General features: G+C 36.3%; 1 protein-coding gene across 1 annotated transcript in view; it reads right to left on the bottom strand.

Moving 5' to 3' along the window:
• Positions 1-3905: 3905 nt before the first annotated feature.
• Positions 3906-20106, bottom strand: part of KPNA3 (karyopherin subunit alpha 3) — a 42882-nt gene continuing 26681 nt past the window's right edge. Inside the window, exons 6-17 of the mRNA XM_081941568.1 lie at positions 19935-20030; positions 16332-16417; positions 15194-15280; positions 14705-14874; positions 13460-13504; positions 12581-12712; positions 9641-9769; positions 8119-8223; positions 7957-8028; positions 7703-7865; positions 5460-5554; positions 3906-4509 (exon numbers count right to left, since the gene is read on the bottom strand). Of these exons, the coding sequence (XP_081797694.1) occupies positions 4411-4509; positions 5460-5554; positions 7703-7865; positions 7957-8028; positions 8119-8223; positions 9641-9769; positions 12581-12712; positions 13460-13504; positions 14705-14874; positions 15194-15280; positions 16332-16417; positions 19935-20030 (1279 nt within the window). The 3' untranslated portion in view covers positions 3906-4410. The remainder of the gene's footprint in view (positions 4510-5459; positions 5555-7702; positions 7866-7956; positions 8029-8118; positions 8224-9640; positions 9770-12580; positions 12713-13459; positions 13505-14704; positions 14875-15193; positions 15281-16331; positions 16418-19934; positions 20031-20106) is intronic.

Here is a 20106-nt window from a genome sequence, read left to right on the forward strand (position 1 = left end):
ATTTTAAATTCCATTCTCAGTGATCTTTGGAGAATAAAAAGGCTCTACACAACCTTGAGTCAGCATGGAAATAAACACAATTTTCTAGCAGAAAATCATAATGCATTTGAGGAGTAAAAATAAAAAAGATCCTATGGCAACCACCATTTGGGCCTTGGAATGAACACAACAGGCAAAGTATTGCAGCAAGCCTTTTATTATTTCCTAATGCTTTGGGTCAATTGGAGGCTCTCTGGAGGTTGGAATTTAGACCATGAGATTCAGATTTAGTGAAATAATTGTTCTGCCATTTCTTTGTTTAACGTGTTCCAGAATTACCCTTTGTTTTATAAGTGTCATGCATGCAGGAAACTAAAGCAGATTTTTTTTTAGAAATACAAAGATTATTATGGCATAAACATTTATGCATTGCAGTCCTAAGACCCTACTGTACTTTCTATCTGGCACATGAAACCAACAATTCAACTTGAATTTTAGCAAAGTGGGCAAAGCATGTACTCTGATGTGTATTTGAGCTTTCTGACAATTGGTTTCATATTTATCTGTAAGATAATGGTTGTTTTAATTAGCACATTTTTAAAATTAGGGCTTAATTTTATTGTATGTTTTATGTGAGATAAAACCGCCTAGAACAGGGGTCCCCAAGCCCCAGTCCATTGATCAGCATTGGGCTGCGGCATGTCAGAAACCGGGCCACACAAACAAGCAAAGCTCCATTCACGGGATGCAGGCAGCATGTGAAACCATGCCCCCTCCAGTCCGCGGAAAAATCTCTCTCCACGGAACTGGCCCCTGGTGCCCAAAGAATTGGGGGCCACTGGCCTAGGGGGCGCATGTCCAGCCCACAGGTCGGTTGTGGCCATGGCTAGTAATGTGGCCCCACAATATACATACATACATACATACTGTGTATGTATGTGTAGATAGTCCTCAACTTACAAGAGTTCATTTAGTGACCAAAGTTACAACAGCACTGAAAAGAGTGATTTATAACCATTTTTTCACACTTATGAGAGTTGCAGCATCCCCATGGCCCTGTGATCAGAATGCAGATACTTGGCAATTGGTTCATATTTATGAAGATTGCAGTGTCCCGTTATGATTTATCACCTTTTGCAACCATCTGACAATCAAAGTCAATGGGGAAGGCAGATTCACTTAACAATGTTACTAACCTAATAACTGCAGTGATTCACTTAATAACTGTGACAAGAAAGGTCGTAAAATAGAGCAAAACTCAGTTAACAATTGTTTCATTATCAACATAAATTTTGGGTTCAATTGTTATAAGTCGAGGATTATCTGTATAGTAAAGTTGTTATTTATATACCTTGGTCTATGTTATATATTTTACATGCAGCCCAAGACAACTCCTTTAAATTAGTTAAATTTAAATCTTACCATTACTTATAAAAATGTAGGGCAAAATGAAAACAATATAGGAAAAAAAGTTAAGAAAAAGTATCTGCTATTGTCTTTCTAAAATCACTCTGAGGCTTAAGTAATTTATAATGCATCTAAATAAACATAATCACATAATATTTTGTTTCCATCAATGGACTCATAATCTTAAGAAGGCACTGAGCAAAGATCTGGATCAAATATGAAACTTTTTTTGTGATTAACATTCAAAACTAATGCTCACTTCAATTACTATTTTTTTTAAAAAAAAGATCATATCAGTTCATTGAATGCATCTTCTAACTCAAATACTACATTGTCAAAGAAATGGAACCCTTCAACAGACTAAACAGTGATGAATTTTCACTGTTTTCAAAATAAGATCTTCCATATTTATAATATTTGATAGCAGCAGCTTTTTATTGGTTATAAAACCTAAGCCAATATACAAAATTAAGAACACATTTAGATGCCTCTGTTGAAGGAACAATTTACTGTTAACTGAGAGTTAAAAAAAACACAATGCAATTTTAACACTTCTGAAAACTTAAAAGTGCAGCAATATATTTTAGCTTGAATATAAACACCCCATTCCATGGCATAAATGGAAGAAACTCACATATGGGGTTAGAGATCGTATTGCCCATTCCCACTATCGACATCTCCTATCAAAAGCAGCTCTGGAGGGTCTCCGGTGCCTCCAGGACTACTTTATGCGGACTGTAGATGGAAGGAGTGGGGAAAGAGCAAGTGAAAATAAAAACAGCAATTCTCTCAACACAGTTTCAAGTAACTTCTGCTCTTGTGCAGCAGGATACTTAAATCCAAGCCTTTATCCCTTTTTGAAAAATACAAAATGGTTGAATCTCTATCAAGAGCTGATAAGGTGATAATGAACTGAGAGAAAGGCAAGTTACTGTTCTAAATTGATTTTCCTATGTTTATCTATAAGTTGATGCACTGAGTGCAAGAAATAAATCATTATTCACAGTAGTGAAAAATCATCAGTCTTATTTTGAGTGAAGTATCTAAGACAAGAATATAGGCATAGAGGATATGTTTACAAAGATATTTGTTCACATTATTAACTGCATATCTGTTTTGAAATCCCCAAAATTGACAAAATCTAATTTTGATTTTCTTTTTACTTAGTTTTCAGCAAAAACAGCACAATTTCAGGATTTTAGACTATAATGTTAATAGGATACAGTTACCAAATTAATTTAATGTCTGGGTAAAGAAAAAAGGCACAATGAACTTCAACTCAATTTTATGTGCACAGGAGTTGAAAAGTCTGAGCCACCTTAAAGAGAAATTGATTTTAAAATTTATAAAATCTATAAATAGAGGCCAAAACACTGTATTAAAACAGATTATCTAGCAAGTAAAAATCTTGCACTTTAAAACACATACTTGTATTCTTTGCATACAAGATCACTCTTTAAAGTGGCTCTACCTTGGCAGATATAGTAAAAGAATGAACACCTGCAATGTCTTGCTTAATTGTGGAAAAACAGCTGATCAACAAAGCTTTCTTCATAGCATCTGTCTGTATCTTCATCACAGTAAATACAACCCACATCCAATAACTACATTACTTTTACGTTTTGTATCCCTTCACATCAAGGCATTGGGAGCAAAGTACATCCAGTGAACAACAGCAACAATATCAGTTTGTCTGATAGCTTACACAGTTTAAATTTCATGTTTACCCATAGCAATCCTAAATCCTCTTTAGAGCCAGGATGGATAATTTCCCCATTACTCCCAAGTTACCAGCTCAAGCAAATGTCTTCATTGTGAGCTGTACATTTATGCTTATGCTGAATAATAGCAGCTTCCACAAAGCCTCACACAACTAGTATGTATTTTAACTATATGAGTAAGTTTATAGACTATTTTTTCTATAACTCTTCCAATACTCCAAAAAGAAGCTATTATGGTGCTTCTAAAATAGTTGCTAGTTTGTTGCCAACCACATCATCGTAAGCACTGGTAAGTAAAAAAATAGTTTAAGACTAAATTACAGTAAACATGAAAGCTCCACAGTTTAAACCAATATAAATCAACATTATTCAGTTATAAATTTAAACCCAAAATATATTGACTACTGAAAGATGAAAGCAAGATTCTTATCAACCAATGCTGATTTGGAATAGCTTTGTTACTTTAATGCTGGACTCTTGCTTTCAGCTTAAAACAAAAGTTCAAGTCCATAATAGGTGGTAGCTCAGGTAAAATACCATGCACAGCATTTCATTATTATTTTTTTTTAAAAAAGCAGGAACACACAGGCTGGAGAGTGGTCAAGTACAGCTTGCTGTTCTTAGAAATTAGGAATAATGTCACCTTTTTATTAGTCCAAATAACAATGTTCATTCTTCAAGCCCAAGCTTCTAAGGCAGTAATAAACACAATTACTGATTTATGTAGTCTGTTTTAAACCAATTAATTACCAAGTTTTTAAGAAGTTTTTTTTTAAATGTCAGTATCACCAATGAAAATAATTTGACTTGCTTTTCCTTTATTTATCTTCCACATTAAATATATGAAAATATGTTTGTAGAGGACAACAGTTGAGGCTCAAAAAAATTAAAATAGACTGGGCCTCTCAGAAGTCTTCCAAAATCATACTAAAGAGTCTTGATCCATAGCACGCTATTTCCATAGAAAGCTATTCTTGTATGGGAAGCCAATGTGCCCCCACAAAAAGGTATTCTTGAAACTGTAAACTGCAGTTATCAGCTTGTGGCCTCATGGGAAAAGGAAAAAAAAATCAGGGGAAAGGTAGCAGAGACTGTTAAAAAAATTGAACAGTGTACGAGATCATGCATATGCATTTACAGTCCATGTGACAGGTACTTTTGGCAACTGCAAAATGACTGATATACAACTTGCTTTTAGAAGCATCAGACAAAGGGGCATGTGCTTGGAGCCTGTTTTTCCAATGGTAGATATCTGGTTGTGTATTTTACCGATGCAGGGTAGTCAAGCTGCATTGTCATGAGCTTAAAAATTAAATTCTTTTGTTTGAAGATTAGCCGTTGGATCAAAATTGTAAGTACCTCCTTGTGTTGCTTCAGGAATGAGGCTGGGGTCCTCATCAATCTGCAAAGAAAGTATAGTCTGGAGTAATTGTAATCTTCATTATACAAGTAGGAAAACTTGCTCATCTAACATCAAGTCCAACTTCACTCAGATCTGGGCATTAAAGTCACAATCTATCTCTTCAAACGTATTAAGTGTTGAAATGTCCCCATAGCTTTTGAAAAGCTACAATGGCAGTTTTCCCTTATGTTAAATAAGTAATTCTGTGAGATGTATGGAATAAGAGGATAAAGTGAGAAATAAAAAAGGCAAAACAACTTTCATTAAAAAACAACAACCCTATTTTCTATTGAAAATATTGTTGTCCTATAAACTAACACGGAATGCTGTAACAGTATTCTGTGCGCCTTTGGCATTTAGTCATGCTGGCCACATGACCACGGAGATGTCTTCAGACAGCACTGACTCTTCCCGCTTTGAAACAGAGATGAGCACCGCCTCCTAGAGCCGGGAATGACTAGCATATATGTGCAAGGGAACCATTACCTTTACCTTATAAAACTAGCAAGAAGGCTAAGGTGCTATAAAGACAAGAACTATCCTCTAGTAAAAGGCATACACCAACCAGTAGGAAAGAAGTCTTCCAGCAACTCTCTGCGCATATCCAAGTTGATCTACCTGTTTCACAGTATCATTAAGGCATTTTAAAGGCTGCTCTTGAAAAACACAAGGAGGACAGAGATCTGATTGGCAAGTAGCAGCCATCTCACAATGGCTAGGATTTGCAGTTCTCAGCCATAAATTTTGCTTTTGTTAGGTGGCCAGATTACTTGTGCACTGACTGACTGAGTACCCTAGCTCAGCCCTAGATGCAGTGTATGGAAAGTTAATGTCTCCTCAATGGGAATAAAAGGACTTGATTTTGGCATAGAATATTATGCGAAACTTTTTATAATACCTTTTAATAATCATACAATTTTATAATATTCTGAAATGTCTCGGGTACTTACATCATCACCAGAAAAATACTGATCTATTATCTCAAATGCTAGTTTATAAATGTCTTCATTCTCATGTTGTTGCAGTGCTTCTATTTTTTCTAAACCTAGAAAAGAAAATGAAAATATAATTTGCTTTACAAATTACTATTTTTAATCCACTGGTTTTGGCATAGGGACTAAGACAGCTCAAATATATATGCAAATATAGGTATTCATAGTATCTTGCTGCTTTGGTCAAATGATGAAATTCTTTGGTTACACTGCAGGCACCAACCCTTTTGTGTATGCATGTAAGCAGCCTTTTAATACTTGTACAAATGAGTATGGCTCATGGCATGACATTGCTTTTGTTATTTTGACCCACATATATACACTTCAGATACTTTTGAAAGGCAGTGGGTATGAAGCGCCTCTTCAAGTTTTTAAAATAGCCACTTTTTTGCCATGGTTGCTTCAAAAACTGAAGCTGTAGGTGAGTGTAGCCAGCATATCTCAATTTCTATGAAGACTTAAAAATACTCTATGGAGAGTTTATCATGAAATTGAGGTAATTTGGCTCTACTGATATGGCTAATATAAGGAATTATGCTGAGATTTAAGCATTCAGTAATTTCATCGATTCACAATTATACATGTATTTACACAGTAGTAAAATTCAACCTGGGCTGACCCTGAACTAAGTGTGTTTAGGATTACCCCTCAAATGAATAAAATCAATTTTAAAAAGCAGTAGAAATATGGAGTAATGGGATTGTTGAGCATAACTTTTATGGAGGAGGAGAAAAGTCATAGCCAAGGCAATGGTCAGATAGGAGCAATCTGAGTTCAAAGCAGGAATGGAATTCGAGAAAATATTTCAGACTGGCATAGTTTTCTTTAGGGCTCACTGAATCAGTACAAATATGTGTGTGTGCTTCAATAACCCATGTATTTCTTCAAGTCCAACTCTGTAACATTTTAACCTTGATTATTAGACAACCCATGACCTGTTAATTGTTTCAGAGATATTTCCTTTCCTAAACAGAGAAACAGAATGATCACAGGTGGGCAAGAAAGTGAGTGTGAACTCTGATTTCCTGCTGACTTCCCCATTGAGTTTCCTTGTGGGAAGCTGGCTGGGAACTACCTTTTCCCTTCTGTCCTCTTCATTCTTCATTCTTTATTAAATGTATTTGCTGCCAATCTCACTATCCAACATGACGTTGGGTGGCTTACAGGGCCAAAAAAATCATAAATATAAAAGCTACCAACAATTAACTAAAAGCCAAGAGCGATTGCGGGGAAGGGGGGTGTTTCCGCCAAGCAACCATCTCCAACATAGTGCACCCCATTAGGGGCCCAGGATGCATGGGAGTGTACAGGAGGTACTATATGGGGGTGCTGATCAGGGAGAGTGTGTGATGTTGTGCAAAAGGTGCTACATAGTTTGGAAAGGCTACATAGGCTGGGGAGCAGCACAGGTCATGGAGAACTTCCTCCCTTCTTTTCCTGCAGACAGGCTAAGTGGCTGTTGCAGAGTCGAGGAGGGAGTAAGATTTTTTTAAACTGTAAAAATATGCAAAACTTGTGAAATTTTACAGAAAGTCTAAAAATGGAAAATTATCATACTATGCTGAAAATGAAGGTTATGTGACCACAGCAGCAGTGCAGCAGCAGCCAGTAGCACTGGGGTAGCCACAACTTTCATTCCCTTGGGAGTCCCGAGTCCTGGATTTTGGACACATTCTGTAAGTTAGCTCATCTAACATACCTTGGTCCAAAAATTGTTGCCCTATGATGCACCTTTTTGCTCAGTTAAAGTCATGACACTGACATTTTTAATAGTATAGAGATACAATCATGACAAGGTTATACTCTGCACAAAACACAGCAACTTTGAAAGGATCACTTTTAAATGCAGACTCTTGGCATTGGCTCCTCTGGGATATTGTAGGCTCTGAACAGGAGTCTCTGAGGGCTACCTAGCTTACCAAGATAAGCCAAAATTTCCATATCATGTTTCCACATACAGTACTTTCTCATAAATTGTCTATCCAGGAGTCTTGCAGAAAAGGTGAGATACTAGTCCAATCATCACCAAGATTGATGCTGTATTCTAAATTGAGAGGTGGAACAGAACAAATAGACGAGGATCTACTTTTTACAGTAACAATTGTATCTAGAATCTTAACAATATCAATTAAATATCACAATAAGTCAATTATGACAGATGGAGGTGGGGTCAAAGTCCATCTTACCAAATGAAACCTTACCTCCACATTCTTCTATAATTTCTGCTATTGTGCTTGCCTCATCACCAGCCATTATTAGAATATTTTTTAGGCCATCCAGAACCACTTGCACTACTTGAGAATCTTTCACTGACAGCAAGTTACAGAACGGTGGGATTACATTCTGTTGTACAAGATATTCAACCTGAGCAATGCAAAAGATACTTACAATTATTTGTGGTATTAGATATAAATCATTCTAAAAATTCTGTATGAATTTCATAAGATACACAAACCTGATCTTTTCTACCACTTATCGTTAAATTACTGATTGCCCAGGCAGCTTCTTTCTGAGTGCCAAAGTCACCCTAAACAATATAAAAATGATTTGAATTAGCAACATATCTTATGTTACCTTAATAAAGCATAAAGATAGGGAAATCTGGTATTTGACTGACCTTAGCCAATTGGTGAATTATCATAGGGATAAGTCCAGCATCAATTACAGCTTGAACCTGTTGCTGATTTCCTGCAGTAATATTGGATAGGAACCAAACAGCTTCCTACAATGAAAACAAAAGTTGCTTAAAATACTTGAAGCTAACTTAGATGGACCAAGTGTGTCATAGGCTGATCTTTGGAACTTCCATCTCAGATATATGGTGTTTCTTAGCTTTAATTTTATTTTACTGTGAATTAGGAAAAAATGAAATACAAAATATTTCAGCAATATTCTCTGTGTTGCATCTTTTTGCCTCACTGTATACTACCTAATTATAAAAACTTAAGATAATGTCTTCTAGGACTTTAAAAGAGACAACTGAAATTTCTTAGTTACTGTGTGGAATTTCTCATACCAATACAGGTGAACCAACTGTATCTCTCTTATAAAGCTACCATGAAGAAGGACTACAGTGAAGAAAGGCATTAAAAGCCACTGATAGCTGGAGTAGTTCTGCTTCTTTTTCTTAGGAGGACCAAGAGAATTTCATACTAAAGGAAAATTGAAATAGGTCTAAAAATAATCCTGGTTCAGGAAACACCTGCCCTACCATCTTACTAAAAAGATATTCATAATTAGCTGAGACACTACCTACACTCCAAAGAACATTTTAAAGAGTGAATGTATGATGGTTTCTTTAAGATTATTAGGACTTTCCTCTTAAAAAGAGGTATTAATCGTTTGGATCCAGTAAATAAAACCCCTCTTATTACTGTATTTTTTGGAGTATAAGACACAACAGAATATAAGACACATCAAGATTTTGAATAGGTAAATTTTTAAAAAAAGGAGCACTCTGCAGGCCTCCCAAACCCTATGAAAACTGAGGCATGCAGAGAGTTTGGGAGGCTTGCAAAGTGCTTCTGGGGGCCAGGGAGGGCAAAAATGCGATGTGTGGGGGCTCGATCATCCTAAAGGGTAAGGCTTTTATCGATCTCAAATCTACTTTTATCTACCCCTCCCCACGGCAGGGCAGGACTAAACATATCTCCGCACTTTGTTCTCCCCCCCTTTCCTCTGACCAGCGACCACGTCGAGCTTGGCCCAAGGAGCGGCAGTTGGCTCGCTTCCTCTCTTCAGTGAGGAGAAAGACACATGGACCAGGTGGGCGGGCCTACATTCGTAGTATAAGACGCACCCAGATTTTCACCCTCTTTTGGGGGTAAAAAGGTGCGTCTTATATTCCTTAAAATATGGTAGATGTTAACAATGAAGACCAAACTTATAATTTGTGAATATATAAATAGTACTTGTCTTTCTCAAGGTAAAGATAAAATACAATCCTTACACATTTTTTACACAGTACATACCACTTTTTCCCTTTCCATTAATCAAAGATAAAAATTGACTAGAAGCACAATATTGGATTACACTAGGTGTGAAATCTTTGCACTTCTTTTAGCATTAGGAAAAGAAATCATTCCCTGTTAATTTTTTAAAAAATGAAACAAGATTAACAAAATAATTTCAGCACTCACCTTATTTATCTTCTCTTTAGGATGTGTCAAAAGATTTGGGAAATGGGAGAGGACATCACAGTTGAGAACAACTTGTGTCTGTTCATCAGTACCAGTTACTATATTGCCAACTGCTCTTAGTGCTGCAGTCTTTAATTTAAGAAATGATACAATTAACATTCTCTGTACTTTTAAGGGTCTCTATTTCATTCGTAGAGCTAGTTCAAATATGCTACAGACATACAGTTTGAACACATACTGAACTACAGAGATATTCAAATATACATGCCCTTCCTCAAGCTCACAGACAAAAAACATTGACTGGCTCTATGTACATATGAGAACTGCCCCTCTCTTTTTTAAATGTTAGTTTCAGATTTGTTAGTAATCACAATCAATGCCAAATTCAAATCATATGTTCAATGCCAAATCAATACAAGGAAAGATTACTCAAGAAATATGCTATTAAAATGTCTAGCCCTAGGCTTTATAATGAAGGATGTAGTATGTAATTTTAAAACATTCTATGTCCACATACAGGCATCTTACTGAATTGTGACAACTATTTACATGGACGCTACAATTATTGACTCAGCGCAGGTAGAAAAAATGGTGAAAGACACCCAGCAATATAATTTAAAGAGTAACAAACAAAAATGAACTAGATAAAGTTCAAATTACTTTAGTATGCTACCACTAAGAAATGCATGTTTGTATTTATATTTTTGCCCAATAAATTATAATTCTTAGACGTTTTAGAAATGCATGTTTAGAATAAAGAAGCTATTCTGGTAAAAATTCAGAGAACTAACAAAGGAACTTTGTACAGGTAGTCCTCGAGTTACGACCACAATTGAGCCCACAATATTATTCTTATATACTTTATTCAATAAACATGAAACTTAATCAACTGAACATTTAAAAATGTATCAAAATATTATTAACTGGCACTGATGGTTGATAGAGATTCCTGCCAGCATCCTTAGGTATCGACCAAGTATTTTCTTAAAATATATGATGATTATCATCATCATCATCATCATCATCATCATCATCATCATCATCATCATCATATTCATTAAACATGAAACTCAGTCAACTGAACATTTAAAAAGGTTAATAATAAAATGAATGAATAAATAATTTATTATTATTATTAGAATTTATATTGCCACCTATTCGCCCAAGGCGACTCAAGGCAGCTTACAGAATATAAAACCATATTTAAAACAATAAAACTAACAAAAAGAATCAAATAAATTAATATAGTACAATATAACAAAATGGTCATAAGTGTGAAAAATGGTCATAAGTCATATTTTAGTGCCGTTGTAACTTTGAACAGTCACTAAATGAACTGTTGTAAGTCGAGGAATAACAGTGTAAATTCAGTCCATTGTACACATTTTGTCAACTTTAATGGCAGCCATTTTGGGATGTCTATTGTAATTTCTTTCTAAGCCTAAAGAGATTGGTTATCTGCTAATTTCTTTTTCCAATTTCAAAAACCCTATTAAAATCTTAACTAATTAATAGCATATGTGCTTCATATGTATTTTTAAAAATCTGGAATAAATCAACAAATGGATGTAATATTTCAGTTAATTTGTGTAGTCTACAAACTTCATGGTACTCAAGTGATTGTTTTGCCTTAGCATAAACATAACACTAAAATGCCATTGCGCTTCTTTTGTTCAGAAATTGCAACTTTTGTGCTTCTTATGGATCTGGCAAGCTCTCTGTTCTGCTATTTCTGTATTCTTGATCAGACTATGAGAGCCTCTGAAAGTTTACCATTTATACAAGAATCTGAAACATTTTTGAAGCTGATGGGAGTTACAGAAAGCACTTGAGGTAGAGTTTATGAAACTACTACTACTTTTTTGAATCCTAGAATAATCTACACGAACAAAGGAGTAGATAAATTCATTCAGATAAAATTTTCTCACATACCTACACCAGCTATGCTAACACCAGCACACAAAATTTACCAGCACACAGTTACCAGCACAAAAATGTGTTGTAAATGTATAAATTGGTCCCAAATGATTTTTTAATTGTTTATTACCATCATATTTGTGAATGGTTGCTAGTTGAGATAGTTACTAGATAAGGAATGGCTATAGTAATTTACTAACAAGCTTTTATGGACATAACTTTGAATATTCCCCTTCTTTCATTTGGAACCAGCATACAATTGCTCAGTTTTGTATCAACACATTCCATAAAATATGTAATATGCAATCAGAAAACACCTATGCCTTAAGGAAAGTATTTGTCTAAAAGATGGAGTATAACTTTAATAAACATACATTGACCTGTTAAGTTAAAATATAGTAGATGTAAATCAGCGTTAAATACTTTCTCAGCACCTGGCTGACCTTGATTTGGGCTCAGAAACTAAGGGTTAAGGGTTAAGCCTGATTAGCACTGGGATGAGAAACCACCAGGTCATCCCAGATCAATAATGCTTACCAGGAAATTAAAAAACTATCCTGAAAGAAGACAGTGGCAAATACTGTCAGATTATTACCATGAAACACTGCATGGATGTGTCTAATAGACAGCAGAAGTTGAGCTTGAATCAAGAACATATTTAGGGCATGTCAAATTTTTCAACTTTCAATTTCCAAACATTAGGGGTACTCAAACGTTGTGACATGCCTGGGGGATTGTAAAGATATTTTGGTTACTTTAATATAATGTAGATATGCTTGGTAAGTAACTACATAAATATCATAACTTTTTAACATTTTGTTTCATTTGAAATGAAGCATGTTTATTGAGGAAGTAAATTCAAAACACTCCTTAATGTTTATTTAATATATTTGCCTTTAAATAAGTGGAGTTGACATACAAATAAACAGAGATCCTACCCAACAAAGATGTCTGAATTTTTGTCACTGATATAATAATACATTTTGTAATACCATATCACATTGTACAATACTCAAAACTTACCTGAACTTTTACCTCCTGATGGCTCAGCAAGGGGACTAAAAATGGTACTACACCTGAATCTATCACCATCTGTATTTGTTCATTCCCACCATCTGTGAGATAGGACAAAGCCCAAACAGTGTCCACAAGAATCTGTGCAAGGAGGACAGGTTATATTAATGTAAGATGGCAATTAACTTTTGTAATAAATGTGAAACTCTTGTGCATAGAAAATCTGATTCAGATTGTATATGTGTTCTCTAAATTGCTTTCTATGATTTTCTTTGCTGTTTCTTCTACTCATCAAGGAATATTATAAATTCTACCCGAAATACCCCAAAACATTTGAAGTGATAGCAATATTACTATACTACTAATATACTACATTACTATAATATGTAAAAGAAATCAAGAAAAGAGAAAATGTTTAACTCATTCACTATATTTATTTTTCCTAATTGTTATAATTGTAATCCTTACTTTTGCATGAAACCAAACTGCACCAACTCAGTAATCCAAACACGAGTACAAGCTGAATTTCTGACATATAAATATTGTATATAAGCCAAACAAAAGCAATACAAAACAGCAGCATCACCCACAGAAGGAATCAGTATAGCATGATATTTTATGTACAAGTCATTTGACTGCATCATAGCTTCTATCGTGTAAGAACCACTTATAGATCATCAGCAACAGAAAATTAACCCATAAATAAAATCACATGCAGCCCTGTAGAATGCAACTGATTTTCAGGTAAGTGTAATATTTATGTAAAAGTAAACATATTTGGCAAGTAATTTTTTAAAGCAGCAGTTAGGCAAAATGTAAATAATACAGCTATTGGCTTAATGAATAGTAGTCTAGAGGAGAAAGAATATTCCTTTAGGATTTACTTACATTTATATCTGTATGGTATATTAGAACACACAAGGCTGGTAAAATCTGTTGAGAAAAACGGATTACCAAAGGCCATTAATTTTTGGAAAGAAAAAATACAATACACCTTTCATAGTTCTTGACCTACACCCATTTGTTTAGTGATCATTTGAAGTTACAATAATAGTGGAAAAAAAGACTTATGACCATTTTTCACACTTACCACCTTTTCAGCATCCTCTTGGTCATGTGACCAAAATTCAGTTGCTTGGCAACTGGCATGTATTTATGATAGCTGCGGTGTCATGGGTTATGTGATCGCTTTTTCTGTGTGATCTTCTGACAAGCAAAGTCAATGGGGGAGCCAGAGTCACTTAACAACTGTGTTACCAACTTTATTTAACCCCTGTGACAATAAACGTTGTAAAATGGGGTAAAACTCACCTAACAAGTATCTTGCTAATTTTGGTTCTATTGTGGTCATAAGTCGGGGACAGTGGTGGATTGCAGGCAGTATGCCCCGGTACAGGCGTACCGGAGCCTACCCAGAGCACCGGGTACCATTCCGGTATGGTGCTCCGGAGGGCCCACCCGCCTGCCCGCACTCCTTACCTGTCTTTAAAGCCTTTGGCGCTTTCGCGCATGGCGTGTACAGTGCCTGCGCAATGCTCCGGTGAGCAGCTGGAGCGCCGCGGAGGCATCGCTGGAAGGTAAGACACATGCACCCACTGCAGCATGTGCGCACGCGCCACGCATATTCACATGGAGGCCGCCGGGGCCCGTTGCAACTGTACCGGTTGCAACGCGATCCGGAACCCACCACTGGTCAAGGACTACCTATATAATCTCCAAAAGCCAAGCTAGTGAGGTTATTTTCTTAGTGCGGTTAAGGACATTTCTCAAGTAAGACTACACGGCAATGGATTCAATTTTTAGAGGCAGTTTTCTCACTTCTATCTTAGGTCCAGGCAGATCTGAATTCAAAGCTTGAAAATTTCCTCAAGTAATTGCAGTATTTCAGAGATTTCCCTGAATATTGGATTTGGATTTATTTAAGAATATGCCCTAACAGTGAGTATTTCCTTCACTAACAAAATTAGACTTGGAAATCACAATTAAATAAAATAGAAAACAAACCTAATGAATAACTAGATATTGAAACAATGCTCAAATGAATAGACCTTAAGACAATGTATCATATATTATGGGAAAGGTGATTTGCAGTGCAGCTGAACTGCAAAAGTACAGTGGTAGTTCTTTATTTACCTCCTGAACTGTCTCCATAGGTGGTGGGGGATCCTTATTCCTGCAGAGATTTACAATGACCCATGTGACGTTCCGGAGAAAAGTGATGGGAATGGAGGGGTTGATGAAGGATAGAAGCGGTTTGACAACTCCCAGTGATATGACATAATCTCTACACTGAGGACCATCACCTACAGAAGTGAAAATGAAAAGAAAAATTATATTCATAATGGCAAATTCTTGGAATGTATGCAGTGACATGTATGGTGATGTTCTATGACACAGATTCTATGTTTCTCCATTAGAACCTGTTCAGCAAAAATCTAATTGCACAATTTTGCATTTATTTATGACAAGTTCAGCTAAATTCTCCAAATATGTTTTTTTTCTGATGCAGTAGTAAAAAACAAAAAATAAAACTTGGAGAAACATAGTCTCATCAGGTAATGCCAATGTGTAAGATTAGAGTTTAAAGCCTTTGAATTTATTTTTAAAAATATTATTACTTACCAATAATATTCCCAAGGGCCCAAACAGCTTGTTCACAAACATTTTGATGCGGTGAATGGAGCAATCTTAAGAAGAGAGGTACTGCATCTGTAATAGAGGGATGCTTCAGTGAAATGTGATCTTCAAGACACATACTGCATTTTGGTACTCAACAGAAACAAAAATAACACAAAAGTAATAGTTGAAATTCATCTAATGTTAACTGGGAATTAGATTCCATGCTATTTCAGAAGGAAAATGATTTTTATAGTAAGATATAAGCTACTTTAACCATCCAGAAATAACTGTTTGCTCTACAACACAAAAAGATTATGCTTTGGAAAAAAGAATGTATTTATTTATAGAGGATAGTTCCCAAAATCCTCTCCTTGAAATGGACTGAAAGATAATATAAACATTTGCAATCTTCTTGGAACAATAATTTTTGACTCACTATACATTCTTTCATTTTCTGCCATAGATTCAGAGGATGGGAATTGTGAATTTAAAATATTTCAGTTTCACCTTACCCATGAGCTAATTTCAAGGTTGTATGAACATTTATTTACATTTTCTTGGTTAGGGTAATAGTAGATAAATCATTCATAATCAACATTTCTGCAAGGCATCGTCAACCTTAGCATCAGAGATATGCCTTAATTGAGGAATGGCCTCAAATAAGGAGGCTGTCTAGCTATCATTGTGACTATTGCCATGGTTGGGAATAGGATTCATTTTCCCAATCAAATCTAAACATTATGGGAGCAAAGATAAAGAAACACAATAATTAAGGTATAAAGATATAGGCAAGTTTTTATAGATGATAGAGCTCTTTAACATAAACAGGTCTGAAATTGTTTAAAACAGGCAGCAGGATCCCATTCCTCAAAGATGTATAAATGATTGCATGGACCCAATAAACGGCATCTCCTAGGAGGCCTTAACTAACCAAGATGGATCAAAAATAGAGATGGTTCAGTCCAAAACTCCAGAACCAGAAACTCCTCTCAGATAACTTACATATATACAGATTATACAGTATGGCATGTGAGGGTTATATAAAGTACGTGCCACATATTTACACAAAGAGGAAATTATATATTCTTATTATATTGTTAAAAGGTATATCATTTGAATATTAAATATTTAAAACACTTACTAGACTGTACAACAGCTTGAGTCTGTAAAGAAGTGCCTGATGCTATGTTAGTCAAGGCCCAAGCAGCTTCAAACTGTAAGGAAGGACTGTTTATAAAAAGACAAAAATGCAATATAGTAGCAATGACATCTACAAAATGCAACAAAGAGGCACTCAGTTATTATGAAAGCATTAATTCATGATAATTAAATTTTACTATATCCATTCCTTATGTACAGTATGCTATTACAATATTCCTGAAATATGACTTATTTTTAATGATAATTACAGGAAATTATGAGCTGTATAATAATGCACAAATGTTTATTTTGGCAGAACAGCAATGCGTTCATAATTTGACATATTTCATTTGACAATTGCCTTTTTCCTTCCCGGTTTTTCTAATATACTGAAAACTGTTGCAGTACATCCATAGTAGTTTACTGAACTATTCAATAATTGAGTATGGCTCAAAATTTTGATGGCTTTTAGCTGTGCACTGATATAGTGCACAGACTATTTTGCCCACTTGTTGTAGTCCATTTGTTACACAGGTGACTTTTCCTGTACATACCAAAGAAGTTCATCCTATCCTCTCTAAAAACAGCCTTGGTAAACCACTCCAGTGGATTAATAGAAAGATTTACATTTCAAAATACCTTCTGTCCTGGGGTGGTGGGTAACCCTGAAAGCCATGGACATTTTTTGAGAAAGTAAAAATCACGCTGGGCATGGCAAGAATGCAAAGTGGGGAAGGCTTGGATTTTGCATTGTTTCCCCTCAATTTTATGCTCTTTTAGAGGGTATTATTTTTTAAGCTAAAATAAGCTTACTCTGTTTGCACTAAAGTTTTCATGTACTGTATTTCGAAATGAAGGTAACCTTGCTGCCCATATGAGTCATTAGGTCATATGGGAGTCCCAGACAACAACAACCAAAAGTCTATAAGGGTTTCATGCAGATTTGGGATCTCAAGTTTATCATCCATTTCATTTCATACAGATGAGGTCAAGAGTACAATGCTGAAGCTGTTTTTCAAGTTAATTACTGTAGTCTGTATCTAAGAATATAATATGAATCACACTTAAAGCTCTATTTAAAATGACCCTGGCCTATAGTAAACTTTTGGAGATGTAATGATAAGAAACAATATTCTAAATGAAGTCACATCTTACGTAACTTATATAAAGGCATTACATAATCTTAATCCTGAAGATGGTGATGAGACCTTTAATAAGACCTTATCGGATAGGCAGATTCAATTTGGAGAAGGCAGTCATGGAAATATATAGGATCTGAGCCATGTAGGATTTTCAAGGTGTAGTATCTTGAGTTGCATTCAAAAGCCAATGAAGCTCCCACAGTAGTGATGTTACATGGGGGAACATGGGGGCACCATAATTACTGCTGAATGATGCACAAGCTGAAGTTCTGGATAATCTTCAAGACAGCCCCATGAACAGCACATTGAAATAATCTGCTGATGAGATGACAAAAGAATGAGTGGCTTGATTGAGTGAGGCTTTTTGATCTAGGAAAGGTCACACACAGCTGACAATATGTAATTGTGCATAAGCCTTTGAATCTTTCCCTGCTATTTAAGCAGGAATTGTAAGTCCAAAAGGACCCTCAAGTTGCAGACAATTCCATTTGCAGTGTTACTCTGTCCACAGTCAATAATAGTTGGATTCAGTCAGCTTTCAAATCTAAAGCCATTCAGTTTGGTAGAATTAAGTCTAAGCCTGTTTCATCTCATTCTTAATATAAATTAAGTCACTTTAAATAACCTTGCTGAATGGTTATCCGGATACAATAAAAGTGAGAGATAAGCTTGCTTTTCTACTTGATTGCCATGGTATAGACTTGAACCTCTTAACTATGTTTGGTGATATTCATTAAACTAATTAACCTCACTACCTACTTATTAAATCCCTCACCTTACTGGTTGGTGAAGGCCACCTGAGGTGGGGGGCAGGGGGAAGGAATGTGATGTGTAGCTTGGTCCCTGAAGCAGTGTCTGTTTAGTTGGGAGAAGAGGTTGTACTACCTGCCTTGAAGGTTCTGTAAGGTGCTGTCTTTTAAGATAAGCAATTCAGAAAGTAGCATTATGAGCAATTATGGACATGCCACAGTATGACCATATAATGCCTCTGTTTCATGAGCTGCCCTGGTTATCTATAGGCTTCTGGATACAAGGTACTGATTATTGCTTATAAAATCTTCCATAGCATAGAGCCTGGTTATTTGAGAGACCTTCTGTCTTCCATAGTTTCAGCCAATCCTATATAATCTAGTATCGTAGGCATATTCTAGGCATAATCAAATAGGGCAGTATGATGGGACCTAAGAAGAGGGCATTCTTGTTTTATTAAATGTTAAGCCATGATCACCTGGGCCCATAGTTGTCATAGTGGTTGTGAATTTTCAACCTGCCTCTCCCGTCTCCAAGAAAGGTAAGTTGAATTTTCCAAGACTGAAAGATGTAGAGAATGACAAAACCAACCGTGAGAGAATGTCAAACAGTCCATCACAAACACACAGTCTTGACTAAGGATTAGAAAAAAACAGTATTCCAAGGATATAAATTAAAGAGGAAACAAAGCCAAAGGCACTTTTACCTACTGAAATTAGAAGGACAGCCCTATTATATGAAACAAAAACTGACAAGAATAAAAAGGAAATACTGAGAAAGGAACACAGACATTGATGACTACGTGTAGACTGTGCTGAAAGAGCAGAAGTTGTGCAGAAGTTGTAGAATGACTGTGTAACATAACAAATAAAAAAACCATCATAATCTGTAAGTTTATTAATATTAAGATGTGTTTAAACTAGTGAAATAATATTATTATTGATACAGACAACTGTTCAAAATAAAAATAGTAATGTTTTAGGGCAGTGATGGCGAACCTATGGCACGCGTGCCACAGGTGGCATGCGGAGTCATTTGTCAGGGCACGCGAGGCACTGCCCTGTCAGCTGGCCAGCACGCATGCGTGTGCTGGCCAGCTGATTTCACCCTTTTTGAAAGCCATTTTTTGCCCTCCTCAGGCTCCAGAGGCTTTATAGGAGCCTGGGGAGGGCGAAAAGAGCCTCTCCCGCCCCCCCGGAGACCCCCCGGAGGCTTCAGGGACCGTCCAGAGGCTTCCCTGAAGCCTTCGGAGCGCTCAAAACGACCCTCCGAGCAAACTGGAAGTGACTTCCGGTTTGCTCGGAAGGTCGTTTTAAGCGCTCCGAAGTCTTCAGGGAAGCCTCTGGACGGTCCCTGAAGCCTCCGGGGGGCTTCCGGGGGGGCGGGGGAGGCTCTTTTCGCCCTCCCCAGGCTCCTATAAAGCCTATGGAGCCTGGGGAGGGCAAGAAAAGCATGTAAAAATGGGGGGGTCGAGCCTGCTGTGCGCGCATGCGCACTGGGGGGTCGAGCCTGCTGTGCACGCATGCGCACTCGGGGGTCACGCATTGCATTATGGGTGCGGAACGCCCGCACACGACCCCCCTGCGCTCCCCCCACTTGTGGCACGCAAGCCAAAAAAGGTTCGCCATCGCTGTTTTAGGGTTCTTAACTGCAGCCCTTCAAAAAAAACCTTCAATTGGTATTATAAACATTCAGAAAAAAGCACTACTTACTTGTCATCCCTTTCTAGACATTTAACCAATATTGGTAAAATTCCAGATTTTATTAAATCATCAATAGGAGGATTTCTATCACTTGATAATAATTTTCTGTAAAATTAAAACAAAGCTAATCAATAAAAATATAATATGAGGAAAAGATTAATAATGCTTTAGGTCTTTCAAA

The sequence above is a fragment of the Natrix helvetica genome (genome assembly GCF_964273705.1).
Source record: "Natrix helvetica genome assembly, chromosome: 2".
Classification (NCBI taxonomy): domain Eukaryota; kingdom Metazoa; phylum Chordata; class Lepidosauria; order Squamata; family Natricidae; genus Natrix; species Natrix helvetica.